Here is a 22,215-nt window from a genome sequence, read left to right on the forward strand (position 1 = left end):
CTTCTCTTAGCCAACCCCTGATAGTGGGGTAACAGTTGGGGTGGAAGGAATGGAATACCTTCAGAAACATTTCCTAGTGAGACCATCTGATCCAAAGCACCAAGTGTCAGGACACACCATCTGACTTTGCAAAGCCCCCAGCTACATGAGAACCCCATTGATTGATTTTTTTTTCTTTTTCTCTTAAGGAAAAGGCTGAAAATTTTTAAAGCTCAAAGTAGTGAACTCTTACTATGAAGCAAATATGACAAGGCTTGCCCTTAACTGAAGGATTGCCATGGCCTAAGCAAATACATTTGAGGAAGGGGGGAGGTGATTATTGCTACCAGTCAACCCTTCTTTTTTTCCAACTTGGCTACAAATCTGTATCTAACTCTTGCCACTCTGCTTCCCCCAATCACAGCCCGGACAATGCAACACGCATTTTAGCTGGGTTAGTGTGGGGCTATCCCTCCTCTGTCCTAAGACTGCACATCCCTCAAGTCTTAGAAGAATCTTCCCTTTACACCCCAAACATACCCAAAAGAGAGTTCTGCCTGAGTAATGGAAAGGACAGTGACCAGAGCACTGTATCGATATTTGCCACCTCTGGCTTGACTTCTCATAGAACTCTTTCCTTAATGCAGCTACAGAGACCTTCTTCCTGTTCTGACCAGGAAGCTCGGGGAGCAGTTGGTAGTTCACTCAGGGTTGCTGTGATGTCTAACAAATAAGTGGATTTTCTCTAAATTCCGAGCAAGAACAGTTGGTAAAAATTTCTATTCCTTGATCATCTGATTAACAAGTGCAGAAAATGTAAGATTGGGGAAATTGCTGAAGGCTCGGACCTCCCAATCCAAAGAACGTAGCTATTTTACATGACCATTTCAAATATGGAATATTGAGGCATCTCTCTGCTTTGTGGTCCAGGATGAAGAACAAGCTGTGGTACTTTGAATTTGGTACCTCGGAGACTTTTGCAGCGACCTGCAAGAAACTGCATGACCACATTGAGTTGGAGGTAAGTTCCCAAGTGGGGAGAAGGCTTCCTGGATCTTGGTTCCGCTCCTGGATGGTCGCACATGCACAGGATGTATCCTCTCGGGACCTTAAGAGGTGACCCAGAGCATAGTCTGTGTTGTTTCTCCATCCTGTTCCAAAACACCTCCATACCCTCACTCAAGGCTCCAGTGACCTGTCTGGAGAATCCCTGGGGGGCTGTGGAACTCAGAGGCCCCAAGACCCCTGAGCCACACTTCATTCCAGCCCTCAGCCCTCCTTCCATGGCCTTGCAATTGCCTCTTTTCTGAGAGGTAAAGCCTCCATTGCCGTCAGCACAGGGAGAGGGGCTGCTATTGGAGAGACAATGTCCCAAGCCTGGTAAAAGTCTGAGAACTGGTGTTACAGGGCAGCAGGGGTGGGGAGTATAGGAGCTGCAGCCAGACATCCCCCAGCTGACCTGCCTTGATTTTCACATCTGCTTCAAGGAGCTGACTCACAGTTACCCAGGGTCAGTTTTGTGGGTATGCAACCTTTGTGGTCACAAAATGTCCCTGTGCTTAGAAAGGCCCTTGGTTTCATGCTATTCTGTCACTCTCTTGCAATCCTTGATAATTTTCTAACAAAGAACCTGGCATTTTCATTTTGAACTAGGCCCCACCAGTTATGTAGCCAATCCTGTTGGTGCACTTGTGTTTCACTAACTCTTCCGGCACTTGTAGGGGCCTGCCTCAGACAGTCTGCCTGCTGGCTCCCCTCCCCTGGTTGATAAGCTGCCCACTTCCCACCCTCTCACCCCACATTGGCTGGGCTTCGCTCCGGAAGCCATCTCATTGATTGCTATGGATAGCTCTTTGGTCTCTGGCCACCTGAAAGTCCAAACTTCTATGCGCACCTGCTACATGGGACTTTATGCCCATTGGTTCTCTTGTCCAGAGTTCTTGCTACCAGGCCTACCTTCCCGTGAGATTTAGGCCTGTAGTCTTGTTTTCACTTGAGGAAAACAAGTGGAAGAGACAGCCAGAGAGTTCAGCCAGGGTAGGCTCCTCTTGGCCCACCAGCTTGGCCTCTAAACCTGTACTGCAATCCATGGGGCCTGGGCCTGCCTTGGAGGAGGCGCATGTGGCCTGGAGCAGTGTAGGAAAGCCCTGCCCCTCCCTGCCGGAAGGGCCCGTGTGCTCCTCACTCACAGGGAGTTTTCACAAACAAAACACGAAGCCAGAGGTTCTGTGCGGCTGCCTTTGACTCATCTGCCTGCCTCTCCCCTTCGGCTGCTGGGTTACCAACACCAGGGTGGGAGGCGCCGATCTGGCTAATCCCCTGAACTTTTGGCCACCTTGGTAAGAGGGCAGAGAGGCCAGGCGCCAGGGTGCGTGTCCCCAGGTGGTGCACAGAGAGTCTGAGAAGACGGTCCTCCTCTCTTGATGTGTGAACGCAGTGCTGGGAGCTGAGGAAGGAGGAGAGGCCTTGGCAGGGGAACCGAGTGTGGCTAACAGGGTTATGTGTGCATTTTTTCCCCTTGGCACGGCAGTCTGGTGGGGTCTCTTTAAATATACCACAAGTGAGGGACAGCCCTGGCCTAACCACAGCCAGCTGCAGGCGCACAGCGACTGCTTGTTCTCCCTGCAGCTGGCCTTGAAATTGTGCCCAGAATACAGCAACTTAGCTCCCCTGCCTCTGGCCTGCCCTCCCAGCTCCAGGCCCCACAGTCCCCTCTGGGTTTGAAAGACAGAGGCTCTTCCTCAACTGCAGAGGGGGCCTCGTTGCTAAAGACACTGGTGGCCTCTGGAGGGGGTGGGGTTGTTCACTGCTCTGGAGGGGGGTGTTGTTGAGAGCTTTCAGAAGCACTTCCTGTTTTCCTTATCTCTCCATAATGAGTCTTTTTAGTATTTATTCATGAGGGTTAGCAGGGGGAGTGGGGCTGAGCATGTCATGTGATGGGCAGCTTCTGACAGCCCTCAGGATTGGGGCAGGCACCATTTCTGCATCCAGAGAATAGTGGTGGATGGTCCTGTGCCTTGTGATCCACAGGGGGACTGAGAGAGACAGACAGGGGTGAGGCATGAGGTTAACAGGTGTAAGGAGACTGCAGAGCCTTGCAGGGAGATAGGAGAGTGTCAGGGGCCTCATGAGGAGCTGGGAAGAGCAGCTACACTGAGGGACCTTCTAAACGTGGTTGCCACAGACAACAGGCCAGGCCTTTGAGAACCAGCACATGACCCACCAGGCCAAGGCCATCTAATAACCTCACTGAGGCATTGCTACTACGTTTCACCATCTTCAGTTCCCCACCACAGCCTTTATTTCAAAGTCACACAACCAACCCTGTGAACTAAGTAGTCCAGAGATTATTATCCCCATTTTATGGAGAAGCAAGCTGAGACACAGAGATTTAGAAGGGTAAACTGGGCCGGGTGCAGTGGCTTACACTTGTAATCCCCAGCACTTTGGGAGGCCGAGGCAGGTGGATCACCAGAGGTCAGGAGTTCGAGACCAGCCTGGCCAACATGGTAAAACACTGTTTCTACTAAAAGTACAAAAATTAGCCAGGTACAGTGGTGGGTGCCTGTAGTCCCAGCTCCTCCGGATGCTGAGACAGGAGAATCGCTTGAACCCGGGAGGCAGAGGCTGCAGTGAGCCGAGATCATGCCACTGTACTCCAGCCTGGGCAAGACAGAGCAAGACACCGTCTTAAATTAAAAAAAAAAAAAGAAAAAAATAGGGTAAACCGAAGGGAGAGAAAAGTCCAGTGGGACAAGAAAAAGTCAAGTGCTTTGACTGCCAACCATAACATGTCCTAATACGCTATGACCACACAGCGAGGCAAGTATTGTCACATTTTAAAAATGAGGCTCAGGTGCATTCAGTTTCTCAACCAAAACTTCATTGCTGAAAACTGATAAGAGAGAAGATTCCAGGTCTTTTAGAGTGAATTTAGCTTGGAACCCAATAAATAGAGATTTACCTAACAGGTGCTAGAAGCGGTAAAGTCTTCAGCAGGAGGCACTGTTTCTTCCTCCTTAATATGCTGATTTCCTCTCAGCTCATGCAGCTGGGCAGGTGTGCTGAGAAATGCTTTGCAAAGAACCGAAGGCTCAGTCCTACTTCTCATTTGAGGAAGGAATAGATTCAGGCTGCATCATAGGAGAGAGAGTCAGAGAGGAGGAAAACTGCCTTAAAGTTTGCAAAAGGTCTTCCCACACAGCGTCTCATTTATTTTGATGCACAAAACAGGCAGGGCCAATATTAATGTCCTCACTTTATGGATGAGGGAACTGAGGCTGATGGGTTCAGCGATTACAGGAAGGGCACAACTGTAAGGAACTTAGGGGAACAGACAGTGAAGTCTATTTCGGTTCTTCCTTTTTTTTCCTTTTTCTTTTTTTTTTTTTTTTAAAGTTGGATGGTGAAACTTAAAGCTCAAATGAAAGACTGCAGGGAAGGTCTCCATTAAAAGCCATTCACGTGGCGAAGCGTGGTGTCTCACACCTGTGATCCCAGCACGTTGAGAAGCCAAGGTGGGCGGATCACCTGAGGTCAGGAGTTTGAGGCCAGCCTGGCCAACATGGTGAAACCCTGTTTCTACTAAAACTACAAAAATTAGCCGGGTGTGGTGGTACAGGCCTGTAATACCAGCTACTTGGGAGGCTGAGGCAGAAGGATGGCTTGAGCCTCGGAGGCAGAAGTTGCAGTGAGCTGAGATTGTGCCACTGCACTCCAGCCTGGGGGACAGAGCGAGACTCCGTCTCAAAAAAAAAAAAAAAAGAAAAGGAAAGAAAGCCATTCATGTGATATGCAGGTGATTTCTCTGAGGCTAGTGGCTGTTTGAGAAGGAATAAGAGACTTGGTCTCATCTCTGAAACAAAGCTTGTGGGCAACTGGGCCAACTGGACAAGAGAGAAACTGACGGGAGTCCACAGAACACACAAAAGCTGTTCAATATGGCACTTGCTTAACTAGTGCTAAGGAAACTAGATCCAAAACATCCTGCAGAGCCACGTGAGTCAAATCACCCCTGACCCTGTTTTTTAGGGCCTTGTGACTCAGGTAGGGGAGAAGGTGACTCTAAATCTCCTGCTCACCTGCAGACACTTGGCCAGGGCCCTGACTTGGAGTCACAAGGCCTGGCAGTGAGCCCTGGTCTGTGCTTAGGTTAAGCAATTTATTGAACTGTATATCTGAGCCTCAATATTCTCATCTATAAAATGGGGGGCATAGGGGTTAGTCTACCTCCTAAGGCCATTATTAGGATTAAAGTTTTCAGGGCTTTTTGTTTTTGTTTTTTTATGTAACTGGCAGTGGTGCTAAGTGCCTCACGGAATCTGCAAAGCAGCCCTAAGTGGCAGGTGTCATAATCACCTTTCCAGAGAAGGGGGACAGAGGCTGAGAGAAGGTAAGAAGCTCACCTGAGGTCCATAACCTACAAGTGATCAGGTCAGGCTTCAAATCCAGATTTGCCAGACACCTGAGAGTTTTGGGCAGTACTGGCACTTGAGAAGCTCAGTCTAGAGCAAAGACTCTTAACCAGGTTTGGGCATATCCAATCTCCTTACCATTCACAGTCTTTATTTTAACATTTCAGATAATGTTAAAAGCAGGAATTAATTCTTTCCATTTGTCAAAACAGGAGCATAAAAAAAAAATTTGCAAACGTTCACCCTAGATGCTGCTTCTATGAGACCACAAAGGAAGGTCTGTGAACGTGAGTGCTGTACCTGGAAACCGGGTGCTCCATAAATCGTTGTGGGCTCTAATTAAGAAGCTGGCCTGTCTGCCGGGTGTGGTGGCTCATGCCTGTAATCCCAGCACTCTGGGAGACTGAGGTGGGTAGATCACCTGAGGTCAGGAGTTCGAGACCAGCCTGGCCAACATGGTGAAACCTCTTCTCTACTAAAAACACAAAATTAGCCGGGTGTGGTGGCACATGCCTATAATCCCAGCTACTCGGGGGACTGAGGTAGGAGAATCTCTTGAACCCGGGAGGCGGAGGTTGCTGTGAGCTGAGACCATGCCGTTGCATTCCGGCCTGGGTGACAAAAGCAAAACTCTGTCTCAAAAAAAAAAAAAAGAAGCCAGCATGTCACCCGCACCGCACCCTCACCAGCCCTGGTCTAAGGCAGTCTCTCAGGGTTCTCCTCTCTGACATCTCTTCCCCTCCAGAGGCTCTTAATATTCATTCTAACCTGATTTCACCTGATTAAGCAGGTGGGGGGTGGGGTGAGGAAGGCACACAGTGAGTCACCTCCCCTACCCCAGGCCCAGAATAACCTTACAGAGCTTTCTGGATGGGATCATAGTTCGGTAGAGCAAACCAGACAGGCTTCAACTCGAGCACTTATTTTACATTTTTTAGAGATGTTTCATTTTACTGGTTAAAAATAAGAACTTCCAAAATTCCTTTTTTTTTTTTTTTTTTTTTTTTGACAGAGTCTTGCTCTGTCACCAGGCTGGAGTGCAGTGGTGTGATCTTGGCTCACTGCAACCTCCGCCTCCCAGGTTCAAGTGATTCTCCTCCCTCAGCCTACCAAGTAGCTAGGACTACAGGCGTGTACCACCACGCCCGGCTAATTTTTGCATTTTTAGTAGAGACGGGATTTCACCATGTTGACCAGGATGGTCTCAATCTCCTGACCCTGACCTTGTAATCCACCTGCCTCAGTGTCCCAAAGTGCTGGGATTACAGGCATGAGCCACTGTGCCCGGTCCAATTCCTTGATATTTAATCCAATCTTTAAAACAATATTCACAAGGGAAGGCCAGCCAGCTCCATTAATATGAACTATTATAAACTTTGATGGAGGGGAAGTAAGTCCAAATCTGGAAGCTGCTCAAAAAAAAAAAAAAAAAATTCTGGTTATCCAGTATATTTTGGGCATCTCTGCACATCAATTGCTCCTTTTAACTGAGGATTTTTTTAAATACAGAAAAGTCTTGAGAATAGTATATCAAATACCCCCAACTCCCCCTCACTCAGAATTGATATTGTCATTATTTTGTCTTATTTCCTTCAACTATTTTTCCTTTTTTTGTTGTTGTGGTTGTTTTGTTTTGTTTTGTTTTTTGAGATGGAGCTCACACTGTCACCCAGGCTGGAGTGCAGTGGCGTGATCTTAGCTCACTGAAACCCTTTCCTCCTGGGTTCAAGTGATCCTCCTGCCTCAGTCTCCTGAGTAGCTGGGATTATAGGTGCCTGCCACCACACCCAGTTAATTTTTATATTTTTAGTAGACAAAGGGCTTTGCCATGTTTGCCAGTCTGGTCTTGAACTCCTAATCTCAGGTGACCCACCCACCTCGGCCTCCCAAAGTGCTGGGATTCCAGGCACAAGCCACCGCACCCAGCCCTTTCAACTATTTTTCAACAGAAGAAATAAAATGCTACAGATAAAGCTGAAGCCCCCAGTCTCTTCATTCTCCAAACTTACCTTTTCACTCACCTTTATATTCTTGAGATCACTCCATGTTAGTGCTGATAGAGCAGGTTGGTCACTTTTTTTTTTTTTTTTTTTCTTGAGGAGTTTCACTCTTGTCGCCCAGGTTGAAGTGCAATGTCACAATCTCGGCTCACTGCAACCTTCGCCTTCTGGATTCAAGTGATTCTCCCACCTCAGTGTCCCAAGTAGCTGGAATTACAGGCGCCCACCACCATGCCCAGTTTATTTTTGTATTTTTAGTAGAGACGGGGTTTCGCCAAGTTGACCAGGCTGGTCTTGAACTTCTGACCTCAAGTGATCAGCCCACTTTGGCCTCTGAAAGTCCTGGGATTACATGCATGAGCCACTGTACCCAGCCTGGTTGGTCACTTTTAACTGCTCTATGGTGTTGCATGAAAACCCAGCCACTATCTGTGAGGAGGAGCAGAAATGGGAACTCTTAGACCCTGCTGGTGGAAACATCAGTGGTAAGCCACTTTGGAGGGCGGTTCGTCAATACACACCAAGCCGAAAATGCATTTATAGCCTATATGACCCAGCAAGTTCTTCTCGACATTGATCTAGAGAGTTTCTCACACATGAGCATGGAGGTGCAATGCAACAGTTTTTTATTACGGCAAAATGGAACCAACCCAAATGACTATGTTATTCTAACACTTTAAAAAGGCAGTGTGAGTGAATGTACTAAATGCCACTGACACTTTAAAATGGTTAAATTTTAAAATTTTTAATAAGCACACTAGTCTGCTCTGTCACCCAGGATGGAGTGCAGTGGCGCGATCTCACCTTACTGCAACCTCTGCCTCCCAGGTTCAAGTGACTCTCCTACCTCAGCCTCCTGAGTAGCTGGGATTACAGGCACACACCACAACGCCTGGCTAATGTTTGTATTTGTAGGGATGGGGTTTCGCCATGTTGGCCAGGCTGATCTCAAACTCCTGACCTCAAGTGATCCAGCTGCCTCGGCCTTCCAAAGTACTGGGATTATAGGCATGAGCCACCGCACCTGGCCAGTGCCATTATTTTTAAAAGAGAGACATCAAGGACTTCACAGGTTAAGTACCTTGACTAAGTTCACCCAAACCAGTATGTGCAGAAGAGAACTCACAGCTCATAAGCTGCAGCTGTGGACATTCTCTACTCTGTCTTAGCATCCACCTGCAGTGCTGCATACTCTTAAACTAGAGGGAAAGAGGTCTTCAAGTCTTGGTCTCTCCTGATATGATCTGAACCTTCTTCTCAGCTACCAGAGGTAGAGCCTTTCGCTGGAGTAAGGAAGGTGGGAATTGACTGACGGGCAGCCCGTCCATGCAGCCAGTGGCAGAAATGGCAACGTGCATGGGGAAGGGAAAGTTGAGAAGAGCATTAGAAGGGATTTTGAGTTCGTGGAAAATAAGAGGGCCAACCTGATTACATAGCAAACCCTGAAGTCAAAAGTAAGGCTAGAATGGTCCTGAGAGAGCTCCTCCTTCTAGTTTATTCCCTTCCTCAATCCAGTCCAGCAGCTCCCTCATTCCAGCACCACCTTCACTATGAGACCATCCAAGGCAGCTCCTGCCACTTCTGGTTGCTTCTTCTTGCCCATTCACCAGTTCTCACTGCTTGGTTTCTTTCTGCTTCCTACTAATTGGTTTCTTTCTGCTACTCCTAATATGTGTGCTAACCTCTTTTCCTGATTACAAACGTAATCCAAATTCATGGCAGAACATTTTAAAATACAGAGGAGCAAAAAAGAAAATAACCCCCAATCCCACCAACCAGGAATCAGCACTGTTACAACACTGGCCTCGTTTCAGTCTTAACATTAACCCTTGTTTCTTTAACATCAGGCCTCTTGAGGAGCTCTAGGATTCTTTGGTTTATTACATCTTTATTTATTTTTAAATGCAGCTCCATCATCCCCATCTCTGTCTCTTTCAATCACACGCCGACTACAAGTTTCCTTCACCGATGCTTAGAATCGTTCAGCTTACCAAGGAAAAATTGTTTCTGTCAACTTTCTCTTACAGAATTCCATTGTTTGCTTGCAGTTTCTGGCACATAAAACTTTTTCTCTTTCTTAAATGACCCTCTTTTTTTATTTCTTACTAATGCGCACCCTGCACTCCACTTCAAGCCTCTATTCATTCATATGCTTTTATTTTCGTGTTCTTTTCCATTTCTTTTGTTCTTTGTGAATTGCTTTGATTTTCTTTTGTCTTCAGACTCCTGGCTCTATCTACTTTGTGTCTTCTATGGACTTGGGAATAACTTAAAGATTATGTTTTATGCCTACATTTTCCCAAAGTAATTGTTGGGGAATATGCAGCATGTTTAATAGATGGGGCCCAAGAAAGTCTCAGGAGACCAAAGTTGGGAGTCATGTGATTCAGCATGCTGGGTCAGAATGTGCTCCCACAATACATTTTTTTCTGGAAGATTGTCTCAGCCAACCTCTGTCCCAGCCCCAGGAAGCATAAGTCTTCTACCACCAAGGTCCCTTACTAAAAGAATTAACTTTCCCCAAGCAATGTCTACCAAACAAATGCATCTTTTAAGTAATAATAAACTCTGAGGCCCCATCAGTGGGAAATGACTTAGACTTTTTAGAATATTCAGAGGAATTCATGATCTTCATCACCACACCCGGGAGATTTGGGAACCTCAGGGAAGAGAAACATTACAATCCTTTTCTTCCTCTACAATCACAGGTTATTAAACAGAATATTATATACAAATATGTCTTGTTGGCTATAGTGGATATGTCTGTTTTTCTAACTTATCCTGTGAGGTCCTAAACTGACTAATCTTAGTCTTCACTAGAAGAGGAATTAAGAAGGTAGAAGAATTGAATCTTTAAAGAAGGTCATAGAATCTACAAGGGATTGGATAAATACCACTATGCACACACACATGTTATATCTCAAGCCCTTTAGGATAAACAAATGAATAACCATCGCAGCAACTTACCGAGTACTTACCACGTGGCAAGCTCTGTCTTATTTCATCTTTATAACAGCTCTGCATGGTTGTGTATTATTCCCATTATTTACCCAAGGAAACTGCATCTCATAAAATAAGTAAGTATTCCCAAGATCAGATGAGTTTCAAGCCTCCATCTGTGATCCCCAGCCCATATGCCCTTCACAATGCCACAGGACCTGCAGTAGGAGATGACCTCTGCATTACCCTCCTGCTTTTTAGAAAAGTCATGTGTCCATTTAGTTGATAAAGGGGCTCCCATTCAGGACTTGGCATATCTATCAAGCAGTCAGCTTTCTGAAGCAAGGACTTTATCTTATTCATTCTATACCCCTGGACTTAGCACAATGCCTAAAATGAACTAATTCCTCAATAGTTATTTGTTGATTGTAAAATTGAACCAAGTATAGGAAATTCCACAATTGGTGTGAACATTAGAAATGATCACTTGACCAGCCTCAAGTCACGCCTTTTTCTTGGAAGCTACCAGGAAAAGGGGCCCACCTTGCTGCATTTGTAACACAAAGGGGAAGATGGCTGGCACTCAGGCCTTCTCCTAACTGCACAGTGAGTGTGAGAAGGCCTCCCACGCCCATCTCTAGGAAGCTATTGGTGGTATCTTTGATAGTAGCAGAGGGTCCGGGACAAGTGTGAACCAGGACAGGAAATGCCAACATTCTCCCACCTCTTCCCCACCCAACAGAGTTAAGACAGTGAGTGGGCAGAGCCCATGTGGCAGTGAGGGTGCTGGGTGGCTGTAGGGTGGAAATCACCCTGCAGGGCAGAAAGGATCTCCGTTCTGAGCCCTCTCCTGTGACTCAGAAGCCTACCTGCCCATGATCCCTGCTGGCACCCAGGCCATCAAGCCCTGCTTTGTCTGCAGGAAAGTGTGATCCCTCAAAAAGCCCCATCCACTCCAAGTCGGCCTTAGCTTCCCAGACAGACAGCAAATCTTCAGGCAGAGCAAGAATCCCTTAACAAACCAAAAAAAAAAAAAAAAAAAAAAAACACTTGGGGAGGGTGGAGCAGCGGATAGGAAACAGCTTTGCCTTCTGTCCAGGTCTGAAGCAACCCACCACTGTGAACTCTGAGAAACAGCAGTTTTGTTTTGGAAACTGGCACCCAGTGCCGGCTCACTCCTGGAAATGGATTTGGGCACCCCCACACCCAGCTGCAATATTCTACTTCCAGTCTGCCTGCCAAACCCCCTTCCAGCTGCCCCTCTCAAAGGCACCATTGTGCCCGCCTGGCACGGCAACAGAGGAGGGCTAAAGAGGAAGAAAACATTTTCTGCCCATGGGATGTTCTTAAGCAGGTTGTGTGTACATGGCTTCAATGCCACATTCCTTGAGCCCACACAAACCCGCCAGAACTCCATCATCCCTGTCACAGATGCAGCCACTTTCCAGTCTAACTGGCCCACCTCGGCTCACTGTCAGAGAACTCCCAGCACACAGCAGGGCGGACAAGGCTGGGTGGAAGTGGGGGTCAGGATGGCACTCTTTCAGCACAGCGCACACTAGTCTGCCAAAACAAAGCTCGATGTGGATATGGAATTTTGGAACTAGAAGGGGATTTAGTCCCACTTACCACTCCACAAAAGACTCATCCTAGCACATTCTGATAAGTGGGCACCCAGCCCCCTCCTGAATACTCCAAAGATAGGAAGCTCACTACTTTTCAAGAAGCCTGCTGCGCTACTGGACAGCTCTGATTTTCAGAAAGTTCTTCCTGATGTTGAACAAGGATTGTGTGTCCCATTCCTTATCATCTTCTTCCCTAGACAGCATTTAGCACAATACTTGAAACAAAATAGGTGCACAGTAAGTGTTTACGGAGTGCATGACTGAATTCACCATCCACTGGGCCCATTTTCACCCTCTAGGGACACACACAGCATCCCCTGCACTCCTCCATGTGACTGCCTTTCATAGGGCTGGAGATGTATCTTCATGGTGTCTCTTCTTCATCTTCACTGAGCTAAACAGCCTCAGTTCCTTAGATGACTTGATTTATAGACCCATAAATATCCTGGACCACTCTTCTCTCGATATACTCCATTTTTTTTCAGGGTCCACCTTAAAATGAAAAATCAAATTCCTGTTCTGTGATACTCTAAATGTGATCTCATAGGTAACAAAGCACAAGAGTAAGAGGCATCAGGTGCGTGCACTCTGTAAGTTGGGCTGACTTCTTGATCTCGTCACTTGCATCTCATGCAGGAAACCTGCAGGTTCATGAGGACTATCATGAGCCTTGACAAATTTAGAAAGACATTCCTTCCTTAGTGTTACTGAGTCAATGTTTCCTCATCTGTAAAAATGGGAATACAAGGCCGGGCGCAGTAGCACACGCCTGTAATTCCAGCACTGTGGGAGGGTGAGGCAGGCAGATTGCCTGAGGTCGGGAGTTCAAGACCAGCCTGGCCAAAATGGTGAAACCCCATCCCTACTAAGAATACAAAAATTAGCCGGATGCGGTAGTGTGCAACTGTAATCACAGCTACTCAGGAGGCTGAGGCAGGAGAATCACTTGAACCCAGGAGGTGGAGGTTGCAGTGAGGTGAGATCATGCCACTGTACTCCAGCCTGTGCTACAGAGCAAGACTCTGTCTCAAAAAAAAAAAAAAAAAAGGGAATACAAATACTGACATTGTAGGGTTGTGAAGATTAGACATAAAATATATAAAGTGCTGGTTCATAATAGTTACTCAATAAATGATATATATTAATAATATATAACATATGTGTGGATTAATATCATTATCTAACTGCCCATAATAGACATCAGCTCCTAAAATGATATAAACCAGCATCTCTGAATGCAGAAGAAGCCACTGTTCTGTAAGAGTTGCTACAGGCCAGGCCAGTTTGTATATGTGGATAATACTGGACTGTCTTAAAAGCCGGGCGAGGTGGCTCACGCCTATAATCCCAGCACTTTGAGAGGCTGAGGCGGGTGGATCACGAGGTCAAGAGATTGAGATCATCCTGGCCAACATGATGAAACTCTGTCTCTACTAAAAAAAAAAAAAAATACAAAAATTAGCTGGGCATGGTGGCATGCGCCTGTAGTCCCAGCTACTCGGGAGGCTGAGGCAGGAGAATACCTTGAATCCAGGAGGCAGAGGTTGCACTGAGCTGAGATCGCGCCATTGCACTCCAGCCTGGGTGACAAGAGCAAAACTCTGTCTTAAAAAAAAAAAAAATACTGGACTGTCTTTCCAATAATGTTGTCACCACTCATCAGTGCCACTCAATACATCACCTTTTCTTCCCTTCTGAGCCACATCAGATTATTGACAATAAGAACATTCTCTCTAGTTTTTCTCTAGGGAAAACAGATATTGTTGTTTGCCCTGTTTTTCTTTCACTCCCAGTACATTTCTCTATTACGGCCATAGGCCCTGCAGACATGCAGATAACTACTTCCTTTTCTTCCCCATTGCCTCCAGCCAGCGGTGTGCTAGAGCAAGCTTGCTTGCTGATGTATCTCTTCCCAACTTGCCTTTCGGTGATGTCATCATGGTCACTTGAACTTGGCCATAGTAGGAATATTTACACCACCATGGAACACAATAACAAAGGCTTTTTTATTTCCTCCAAGGGAGTCTGCTGTTAAGCATTTAGCAGCACACCATTGCCTCTAGTATTGACCCACTGGTACCTTGAGGACAGGGACCATGTCCCATTTCTGCTCCATCCCTAGAGTCTAGCACAGAATAAGTAGGTTCTCATCATTCTTGATGGATCAGTGAGTACTCCTTTCTTCTGCCTGTTAATGTCTCTCTCATATAAAACATGCCTCATGTGCCCTACCTACTCTTGTTGCCTATTCAGGTGTTCAGGTATGGATTTCCTTCAGCTATGATCAGAGGACTACTTGATGGAGACTTGGATTAACCTTCCATGTCTCTCCCTATCCTGGAAATTTGGTCCACTTTTTTTGTTCACTATATTCATCCAGAGAGGTTGGGGGAACTCATCTGGAAGCAAACCTTATCGTGTTTCTTCAAAGAACACCTGGGTTTCCATTTTAGGATTTTTGCACACATTATTTCTTTCAACTCACAAATGGTTATATCGGACACCTGATATGGGTAAGACATGCCAGGTACTATGAAGAACACAGAGCTGTCAGATATGGTCCCCACCTTCCATGAGTTTGAAGTCTTTTGGGGACAGACAAATATGCAAAATGCATGGAAGAATATACATTCCATATAAGAGGAGAAAACAAGGCAGTGAAAATTCAGAGAAGAGGAAGATTCATTTCTAGCAAAAGCACTGGGGAGAACCTCACAGGGAGAAGGCTTTTGAGCTGGAAGGGTTTTTAACAAGCATAAAAGAGCTGATGGACAATTTAGGCAGTGTGTACAGCAGAAAAAAAGGTCAGTAGTCCCCATCTCTGTGGCCTCTATGCAGAATTCAGGCTACTACAACTGACATTTACTAAGACTCAGCTAACCCTCTCCCTCAGCTACTCTCCTGTGTCCAAACCAAAGGAGACCCTATGGCATCCAGCCTTCCCCATAGTCTGACTTACATTCCAACCTGCCAAGCTAATTCACAGAGAGAGCCTGCTCCCCTCCTATGGTAGCAGATACGCTCGCTGTAAATGAGCACCATTGCCTCGTTCTTACCGAGGTCCCACAGGACCCCCGGGGGCTGCACAGGTGCACAGTGTGGCTTATTGGTGCTTTCTCTTTCCCTATTGCCTGCCAGTGTCCTGTTCCCTCAAAAAAGAGGCACTGTGTGGGGTGGTGGGGGATTTCACTCAGGTCTAGGTCAGCTACCCTCTGCCTTTTAGTGTATCTAGGGCTCTGATATGGAGCCCAGGCATCAAGGATATGGAGGCCACATCACCTCCTGCCCATGCCCCTCTCAGCCCACCAGAACCCCTATTCAAGTGTGTCAGAATACTGCCCACCTCTTCCTCAGCCCTCCCTCTGCCTTCTGACTATAACTGAAGTACTATTTTCCCTGGACATGGCCCAGCATTTACTACTTCCATCTTCAAAAGACCTACCCTCTGGCCAACTCTCTCACTCACTGAGAAAGGAAGGACCCTGGTATCATCCCCAGATCAATGTCCCAGCACTCTGTTCAGCATCTTCTCTTCCACTCCATCTACTTCCCATCCTAGGCATCCCAACTTCCTCTTCTCATTCATTCATCCAACAAGATGTATGGAGTATCTTCTCTGCCTCAAACATCCACAAAATACCTTTTCCTCAATCACATTATCCTTTTAGATCCCATCTTCCCTCTCCAGCCTGTGTGCCACCAAACCACACAGACTCTAACTCTGTTCCCTCACTACCACCACCTGACTCACCCCAGAGTCCCTGGTTAAGCCCTTATCTCTCCCAGGAGAGAGCTGTGTCATCTGGGAAGGTCAACTTACAACTTTAGGCCTCACTGTTCTCATTTTGGTAATTAGGAATGGTCTCTAATGTCCCATGTTGCTTTCCCATTCTAAGACTCCATGCTTCAGCCCTCATCCAATAGCCAAAATTCCTCTTTATAAAGTCACTCATGGCTTCTTGGTTGTCAGTCCAAACAATCACAGGTCTAATTCTGGATCAGCTCACTCTAATTAGCTAAGTAACACTGGGCCATTCCCTAAACGTCTTTAGCCTCAGTTTTCTCATCTATAAAGTGAAGTATTTGGACTGGGTGACTTTTCAAGCCCTTCAGGTCTTTGATTCCATGAGAGTACAGATGCAGAGAAGAGAAAAAGAGAGGCTAGGTGCGGTGGCTCACGCCTGTAATCCCAACACTTTGGGATGCCAAGGCAGGTGGATCACCTGTGGTCAGGAGTTCGAAACCAGCCTGACCAACATGATGAAACCCTGTCTCTACTAAAAACACAAAAAATTAGCTGGGTGTGGTGATGGGTGCCTGTAGTCCTAGCTACTTGGGAGGCTGAGACAGAAGAATCACTTGAACTTGGGAGGTGGAGGTTACAGTGAGCCGAGATCGTACCATTGCACTCTAGCCTGGACAACAGAGTGAGACTCAGTCTTAAAAAAAAAAAGGAAAAGAAAAGAAAAAGAGAGAGAGATCCTTTTGAGAGACTATATGGGAAATAATTTATGAAGAAAATAGCATCTGTAGAGATTTGGACGAAAAGTACAGGGAGGGTGCTAGGGTATCCTCAAGGGTATCCTACCATTAGGGGACTACAGTAATCGGTCTAGACAAGAACTGTATAATAGCAGGTGCAGGCTGACAACACTTGAATCCACTGATCAGTCTAAAAATCACAAAAAAGAGACAATCAAATTATGTGCTTCCTAATGAGATGCAATAGGAAATATACAGCCCCACTAATGAAGTAATCTTGCCAAAAAGCTAACCCTAAATCTAGTCAAGCCTCTAGATCTAAAAATACCAATTTAGTGAAAATACAAGGGATAGACTATGTTTCAAAGACACCCCAGAGTTGCAGTTGGCAAAATCCAGAATCTTCACAGCACTACAGCCTTACTACTCAAAGTGTGGTCCACGGACCTGCAGCATCAGCATCACCAAGGAGGGGGTCAGAAATGCAGTCTCAGGCCTCACCCAGACCTCCCGAATCAGAATCTGCATTTTAATAAGACCCTGGAGTGATCTGCATGCACATTAAAGTTTGAGAAGCACTGCTCTAAGGACAAATGACCCATTTCTTCAATAAACAAAAGACAAGGATAAAAAAGAACAGGAGTCTATAGATCCAAAGAGACCTCACAGATATATATCAATACAAATGCAATATGAAGACTTTTCAGGCAAGCTAACAATTTTAACGAAAAAATGATACTATCAAAGAAATTTGAACAACTACTGGATCCTTTTTAAAGAATTTTTTAAAGAGTAACAATAGTATTGTAATTTTCTTTGAGTTATTAAAGATACATAGTCAAGTATTTATGGATAAAATGATAGAATCTCAAGAATTTGCTATAAACTAGTTTGATCTGGAGGTGATAAAGTGAACTGGGGTAGAGTTAAAAGAAGATTAGCTGCCAGTTGCTAGAGGTGCTAATTACCCAAACTGGGTTTTGGGGTACACGGGGGTTTATTATTCTCTCTACTTTCCCTGTATGTTTGAAAATAACCATAATTTGTTGTTGTTGTTGTTGTTGTTGTTGTTGTTTTTATACGGAGTCTCACTCTGTCCCCTAGGCTGGAGTGCAGTGGCGCCATCTCAGCTCACTGCAACCTCCACCTCTTGGGTTCAAGCGATTCTCCTGCCTCAGCCTCCAGAGTAGCTGAGATTACAGGCGCCCCCCATCACACCTGGCTAATTTTTTGTATCTTTAGTAGAGACGGGGTTTCGCCATGTTTGCCAGACTGGTCTTGAACTCCCGACCTCAAGTAATCCAACCACCTCCCAAAGTGCTGTGATTACAGGCGTGAGCCACAGTGCCCGGCCTTTTTTTTTTTTTTTTGAAAGACCAAGAAGGAGTCGTGGAAGATGGGAGGGACAATAACTCAGTGGCAGGGTATCCAAGAAAGAGAAAATTTCCAGCAGGAAGGGGATACATGCCTCCGGAGCTACCGAGTCCTGGCTTCCACCTCCGATCTAGCCTGGCGGAGGTCATTCCTGAGAGCAGACAAAGCCGAGTGGCAGGCCTATAAACAGAACCATCTGCCTCCAAACCAAATCTGTGGCACGGTGAATCGAGGTTAGAAGAAAGGGGAATTTCCTAGTTGCTAAAAACTGAAACAGGTCATCAAATAAATTGTGGAATCTCCTTCCCTGAGGCCCTTCCGAAATAGGATCGACAGGCCTGGAGCGGAGGGACCCCCACCCGCCGCCCTTTTGAGGTCGCGGCGCAGGACAGCAGGAGGGCGCGGAAACGCCGGCACCGGTTGGGAAGCTTCGGTTCTCCAGGTCCCTGTCGGAGAGGGCGGAGGAATCGGCTGCCTCTGCCTAGAATTCTGTGACTGTAGGGATCAAGACGTCAAGGGTAGGGAGGCGGAGAGGAATACGGGTTCCCCGTGCGTTTCATTTGCACATAAATGCGCTCTGCCTCCTAACCCAGTCTCTGTTACCTGTGCACTGGCCTTCCACCAAACCAACCAACCACCCGTGGCTCAGGAAGAAACCAGAACTGGGGGGATTGTCCTCCCAAGGGGAACACAGTCGAACGTGACCGGCAGCCGCTGGTTTCCCGGGCCTGGGTTCAGACGAACTCCCGCCCTGCTTCCAAGCCCGACGTCGGGCACCTGGCCGCCGGCGCACCAGGGAGCACTATTTCAAGCGTGCGCACGTTCTCTGCTCTGGCCAGGAGCTGTTTCAGCGCCATTCCGGGCTATAAATCCGCGGTTCCGCCCAGCGCAGCCTGGGCTCGGAGGGCAGCCTGCTAGCCAGGTCCTGGGTTAGGGATGGCCCACGGTGCGCGCGGGGACCGCCACCCTCCTTCGCGCCACGCCGGGGCCGCTCGGGCCGGAGCAGGGGGAGGGGCCCGATGACGTCATGGAACAGTTGGAGGATTTAGCTCCGGAACCCGCCGGGGAGCGGGCCCGGGTGCCGGCGTTCCATTTAGGCCGACAGCGTCCCTTGCTCGGCTCCACTTTCCCAGACAGCACGGCTACCTTCCACTTCCAGAGCGGGCCTGGGGTTCTGAAGGAAATCAGGGCACGATCGCGAGGCCAGGAACTCTGGAGAATGGGCACGCAGGCGTGCGCTTGCCAAAACTCTTACCAGCCTGGGTCGGGCCAAGAGGCCATCAAGATGCTTCCAGCAAAGCCTCAGGTGTGGGGAGTGAATTCAGGAAGATAAATGCCTCTTGGCACAGAGGTTGGGGAACCTGTGATAATAATGCAGACAGTTACAGAGTGCGACTGCTTTCCAGACACCATTCAGCCCCTTAAAGCAGATGTTCTTCCCCCATCCTCCATTTTACAGATGACGAATTAAATCTCAGAGGGGTAAGGAAACAACCTGGAATCACACCGCTGGCAAGTGACAGAGCCAAGATTTAAACCCATGTCTCTCTGCCTCCAAGCCCAGGCAAGCACGTTCTTTCCAAGACACTATATTGGCTTTCACTTTCCAAGTAGGTGCATTCCAAGAGGAGAGGACATCAGCGTCCAGCAGACCCCAGGCTTCTCCCACCTCCTCTACTTGCCCTATCTACATGGGACCCACTGCGGTAATAGGGGAAGGGGGCAACTTAGAAAGCAGAGTGAGGAGTGTCTGCTCTTCCAGGAAGCAGTAAACATTTACCAAGGTAATAGCAAACACAGTTAGCTGGCTATGGATAGAGATGGAGGGACAGAGTGCACTTAAAACTGTAGTACGGAAGAAAGGTGACTTTGTGGAATACTGTTTGTCAAGGACTATGCTGGTGATGTACTTTTTTAAAAAAACAAACCTGGTGCGGAGGCAAGATATAATAATATTAATATCCAACATTGATGTGCCAGGCATTGCTCTAAGCACTCAATAAGATAGAGCAGTAGTGGGAGATCTCAATTATTCAAACAGCTGGAAGTTTAATTTTGCTATAAACCTAGCATCAGCAAAAATCCCGATTTGCCTCACTGACTCATCTCCAGCGTAGGATCTGGCATCTGCCTTCCTGGGTTTGCATCCTGGCTCTGCCATCTTGTAGAGTGGGAAGCTATGGAGCCTTGAGCAAGCATCTTAACCCCTAAGAGGCCCTGTCAGTTGGGGGTAGCAATGCTGCCTCCCTCATCATGTTCATGTAAAGATCCCAAGAGATGCTGTGGGTGAATCCCAGCACAGTGCCGTAGGAAGCTCTCAACAAGCATGAGTTGCTAACATTATTATTATTACTGCTTAGAAGGGAAAGGGATGTTTTGACCAACAATGAATAAATTGAGATGATGTAGAAGCAACTACAACCAAGACGGGGAAGTGGCCGCTTCATCTAGAGGGTGACAAGAATAAAAGAAAATGTGGGCCAGGCACGGTGGCTCACGCCTGTAATCCCAACAGGCGTGAGGCCGAGTCGGGAGGCCGGATCACCTGAGGTCAGGAGTTCAAGACCAGGCTGGCCAATATGGTGAAACCCCGTCTCAACTAAAAATACAAAAAAAATTAGCTGGGCATGGTGGCAGGTGCCTGTAATCCCAGCTACTTCAGAAGGCCAAGGCAGGAAAATCTCTTGAACCCAGGAGGCAGAGGTTGCAGTGAGCCAAGATCACGCTACCACACTCCAGCCTGGGCAACAAGAGCAAAACTCTGTCTCAAAAAAAAGAAAGAAAGTGTGATCCAATGGGACTCCAGCCTAAATCCCTAATTAGGAATATGTGTATGAAGGATAGGAGGGTAGAAGACATTCCAAAATAAGTTTCTAAGAAATCATGAATCACATTGAAAAGAAAAGGAAAAGGAGTTGGTTTTTGTTTTTCAATCAATGTGACAGCAACAGAGAGAGCTGGTTGAGCCCATGCTTTCAGGGAACTGTGCACATACACACAAAGGCAGAGCCTGGGCATGCAACCAGGTAGGAATACACAAAAGCAGCTCAGAGCTATGAGCCTGGCTTCAGGCTAACTGAAGGCCAAGCTGAATGCTAGACAACATTTGAAGCAAAAAAGAACACAGAAAGCATAGCTCAACAGGACTTTGCCATTCTGGAAGAGTTTTCATCTTTTCCAAAGAGAGTGGCCTTAAACTAAAAATGGAAGAAGAGATGCCAAAGGTGGATACTAGAGCCCAAGGTAGATCAGTGGAGAACTAACTGGCTTTGAAAAACACACACACATTTGAATCCAAGTTGCCGGACAAGCCTGTAGATGTCATTCAGGGGCTGCTTTGACAAATCCAGAAAACAGAGTAGGTTCTAGCCAATAAGAGGCAGACAAGTATGGCTCCAGTGTTCAAAAGATAAGAATAGGGTACATTCTGGAAACCACAGACTGATACACTTTATTCTGATCCCTGGCAAGATTCTAGAGTAGATTATTAACCAAGTATTTAGGCTTTGCACACAGATATTGGTGACTTAATTGAGTTCTCTTATTCCTTTTCTGATAGAGGTTGTAGGGTGGTCATTTAGGAAATGCTGTTTGATCTCGGCACAGTGTTTTATGTTTTCTTGGAGAGAACACAGGATTGAGGTCTGGAGACCTGGATACATATCTAGTTCTACCATTAATAAGTTAGATGACCACAGAGAAGTTTCTTAACCTCACTGGGGCTCATTTATGAAAGATGAGGCATGAAAGATGAGAGGCATCTTCCCTTATGTGCCTCTCATCTCTGAATTCCATCAGTCTGTCTTATAATAAAAAGTAGGCTAGGTGACAGTCCAGTCCAGAAGATGCAGCTCCCATGGGGCAGCCATACCCCTAGGGATGTTAATGCATAATGTTTGGTGTTAAACTGACCAAGGAGAGGGCTCGGTCACTGTTTTTTCCTTTTATGCTCACATATTAATGACTTAATCCCCAAATGATGGGAACGCTATGACAGAAGGTCACAGAATGAAGATTGGAAGTAAACTGGGTAGACTAGAGGAAATTTGGGCTGAAAGCCAGATGAAATTAATTAACATAAATGTAAAGTTTTATGTCTATGTTATGTTTTTTAAATCTACACAGGTTCAGAATGGCAAAGAATTGGATGAAAAATAGGATCATGAGATGGTCTGGGCAACAAAGATGACCACCCATTTAAGCTGAAGTGATGTTGTCATCTAGTCGCTAACAAAAGGGCCAGCGCAACCTTGATCATATTGAATACTAAGGATAAAGATAATGATAATAGATAACATGCTGAACTCTTACATGAGCTTTGCACATCATCTCATTTCTGGGGCAGGATAGTATCATAAAATTTCAGCCACAAGAAGTACTGGTGTGGTAGCCACCTGCCCC

The 22,215-nt window shown here is 46.6% G+C and overlaps 1 protein-coding gene across 4 annotated transcripts in view; it reads left to right on the plus strand.

Moving 5' to 3' along the window:
- The window catches only part of DGKG (diacylglycerol kinase, gamma 90kDa), a 214,129-nt gene that overhangs the window by 148,508 nt on the left and 43,406 nt on the right, over window positions 1–22,215 (plus strand). For all 4 annotated transcript variants that reach the window (XM_011953366.1, XM_011953367.1, XM_011953368.1 and 1 more), the window contains one exon: window positions 910–1,000. In XM_011953366.1, coding sequence (XP_011808756.1) covers window positions 910–1,000 — 91 coding nt within the window. The remainder of the gene's footprint in view (window positions 1–909; window positions 1,001–22,215) is intronic.

Source organism: Colobus angolensis, unplaced genomic scaffold (assembly GCF_000951035.1).
Source record: "Colobus angolensis palliatus isolate OR3802 unplaced genomic scaffold, Cang.pa_1.0 Scaffold36, whole genome shotgun sequence".
In the NCBI taxonomy this organism is placed as follows: domain Eukaryota; kingdom Metazoa; phylum Chordata; class Mammalia; order Primates; family Cercopithecidae; genus Colobus; species Colobus angolensis.